The sequence below is a fragment of the Phalaenopsis equestris genome, unplaced genomic scaffold, assembly GCF_001263595.1.
Source record: "Phalaenopsis equestris unplaced genomic scaffold, ASM126359v1 Scaffold000134, whole genome shotgun sequence".
In the NCBI taxonomy this organism is placed as follows: domain Eukaryota; kingdom Viridiplantae; phylum Streptophyta; class Magnoliopsida; order Asparagales; family Orchidaceae; genus Phalaenopsis; species Phalaenopsis equestris.
Genome location: NW_018164576.1, coordinates 1,471,784 through 1,474,050, shown reverse-complemented (window position 1 = coordinate 1,474,050; position 2,267 = coordinate 1,471,784). Strand labels below are relative to the sequence as shown.

The 2,267-nt window shown below is 36.7% G+C and overlaps 1 protein-coding gene across 1 annotated transcript; it reads right to left on the bottom strand.

Annotated features, from left to right (window-relative positions):
• LOC110021452 (expansin-A10-like) lies at positions 1-1,724 on the bottom strand. The gene is made up of 3 exons (XM_020719943.1): positions 1,505-1,724; positions 1,110-1,422; positions 1-339 (listed from the first exon to the last, which is right to left on the bottom strand). The coding sequence occupies exons 1-3, from the start codon at positions 1,632-1,634 to the stop codon at positions 33-35; spliced, it is 750 nt and encodes a 249-aa protein (XP_020575602.1). The 5' UTR covers positions 1,635-1,724; the 3' UTR covers positions 1-32.
• Between the last annotated feature and the right edge of the window lie 543 nt (positions 1,725-2,267).

The window sequence follows — 2,267 nt, the reverse complement described above, 5'->3', positions numbered from 1 at the left end:
GAGAGAGAGGGAGGGAGGGAGTAGAGTGGTGATCAGAAGAACTGAGATCCAGAGAAGGTTTGGCCGAATGACCAATTGGGAGGAGCAACATTGTAGGAAAGAACTGAGCGGCCATCACTGGTGGTGACTCTGAATGAGAGAGACTGGCCATCGAGGTAAGAATTGCTCTGCCAGTTTTGGCCCCAGTTTCTGGACATAGGTTGCCATCCTGTTCTTGATCCCTTTATTGAGACGGCTTGTACGTCGCCAGCACCGGCGACATTGGTGATGAGAACTAGATTGAAGTAGGAGTGACCGTTAACTGTGAACCTTATCCCTCCCTTTCTTTTGCATGGAACTCTATGTCACACAAAAACAACAACAGTTGAAACTTGAAAAGCCTTCTAAGAGTTTTAGTATGTCATGTAATATATAAAGAGCATAAGTTAGAAGTAGATATCTTGTGCTAAATTCGGCTAATGATATAAGATATGTTGTTTTGAATTTTTCATTTATTTTGTTAAATTGTTAGACATGTCCTTTTAGCTTGGCGACGATCAAAACAGTTATAACTAATGACCCTTTACACTACTTTTGATGTGTTAAAAGATTAGAGTGACAGAAATATAAAAAGGTAAAGTTTAGGTGTTAGATATGTAAATGTGTAAGAATTGGGTAACATGTATAAAGTATGTGAATTCCCCCAAAAAAAATGTCATCAAAAAAAGAATGAATCAAATCGGCCCAATCTTAAAAAAAAAAATTGTTATAATCACTGTATATGTAAATACATTCATATTTACTTTAAGTTATATCTTCTCTCCTCTCCTATAATGAAAAAAATATTACCTTCAAAAGTGTTTACTTAAAAGCACATACACCCATAACCCGTACCATGACCACAAGTAATATTTCCTCCTCAGTTATGAGGAAAACTTATTGTATCACTGTCAAATAACAGGGTGCCAGATGGCAACCTGAGCCCGAATCGTGTATGTCACCAGACCCAAATTACCACGTGACCCCGGTTATTGAACACATAATGCAAATTTTTATCAGGTGTCCTAATACAATAATTTATCGTTATGAGAGGATATTACATAATTATAGTGATTTAATGATAGACTCACCTTCTGTAAGAAACGGGAACAATCCCAGCCCTGTAGAGAGCAATGCGCTGAAAAATAGGCTGAGAGAGATCAAAATGCTGCAGAGGAGGATTACACCATCCCCCATTATTGTTCGGAAGCGCATTATTTGGGGGGCAGAAATTTGTTGCAGTTACAACAATGGAGCCTGGAAGGCACCATTGCCTGTCTGCAACACACGTTATCTCATAACAAGCCCCACAACTCTGCCCATTGTTGAAGAGAGCAGTGCTCAGAGCAGCAGTGTTAGTCCCATATCCTTGGCTGTACAAATTCCCATACCCACAAGCTCCACCTACAAAAAGAGAAACATATAGGCTCATTTTGACCATATGAATGTACTGTATTTTACTATGTATATAACTATATCTCTATACCCATAGTGCCGGACGCATCACTTCCTCCATAGAAGGTGGCATGAGCGGCGGTCCAACCTCCTCCTTGCGCGAAACATATTGGAGTAGAGAAGAGGAGAATGCTCATCATGAAAAGCAAATTAATGGCCATGTTTCTATGTGAGGAAGAAGAAAGTGGGTGGGAGGAAGGGATAAGGAGAGAATGTTTGTGAGGAGAAGAGGGGAGGGGAAAGGGGGATATAAATAGGCTTGGAAGGTGGAACCATACAGTTCAGTTTGTCTTGCTTTTCTAATAGATTAGTTGAAAGAACTCTTTGAGTCAAAGTGGTGGGTAAGAAAGGGGGAAGGAGAAAGCCTTGAAAGTTTTTTTTTTTTTTGTAAATTATTTTAGATGATTTTTGTTTTGATAATATGCATTTTAATTCCTTTTTCAAGTGAATTTAATTTAGATATTGGATTATCTTTCATTCAAACTGGTAATGATTTTTATAGTCTGTTTATACTACCATAAAAATAGTAAATAAAATAAATAAAATAAAATAAAATATGATATTATTTATCATTTTGAATGTAACAATAACTGCAGAATAATATTTTAGAGGGATTTGATGGCTATTATTTTTATTCGAATGAGCTCCAACTCTAAAATAACTGCAAAACCAACAGAAGAAATAATCAGATTAAATCCCTCCAATAACCCATATAAAAAGCTCATCAGATAAATAAATAAATAAGGAAAATGGGAATATTGAGAAACGTGAATTTGACATTCATTTTCCTGAAA

What these genes read in the sequence shown, in the direction of transcription:
- LOC110021452 (XM_020719943.1), bottom strand. Translation starts at nt 1,634, where the DNA reads ATGGCCATTAATTTGCTTTTCATGATGAGCATTCTCCTCTTCTCTACT. An exon ending in TGATGCGTCCGGCACTATGG is followed by an intron (nt 1,423 to 1,504) that starts GTATAGAGATAT and finishes CTCTTTTTGTAG; the next exon opens with GTGGAGCTTGTGGGTATGGG. An exon ending in GTTCCCGTTTCTTACAGAAG is followed by an intron (nt 340 to 1,109) that starts GTGAGTCTATCA and finishes TGTGTGACATAG; the next exon opens with AGTTCCATGCAAAAGAAAGG.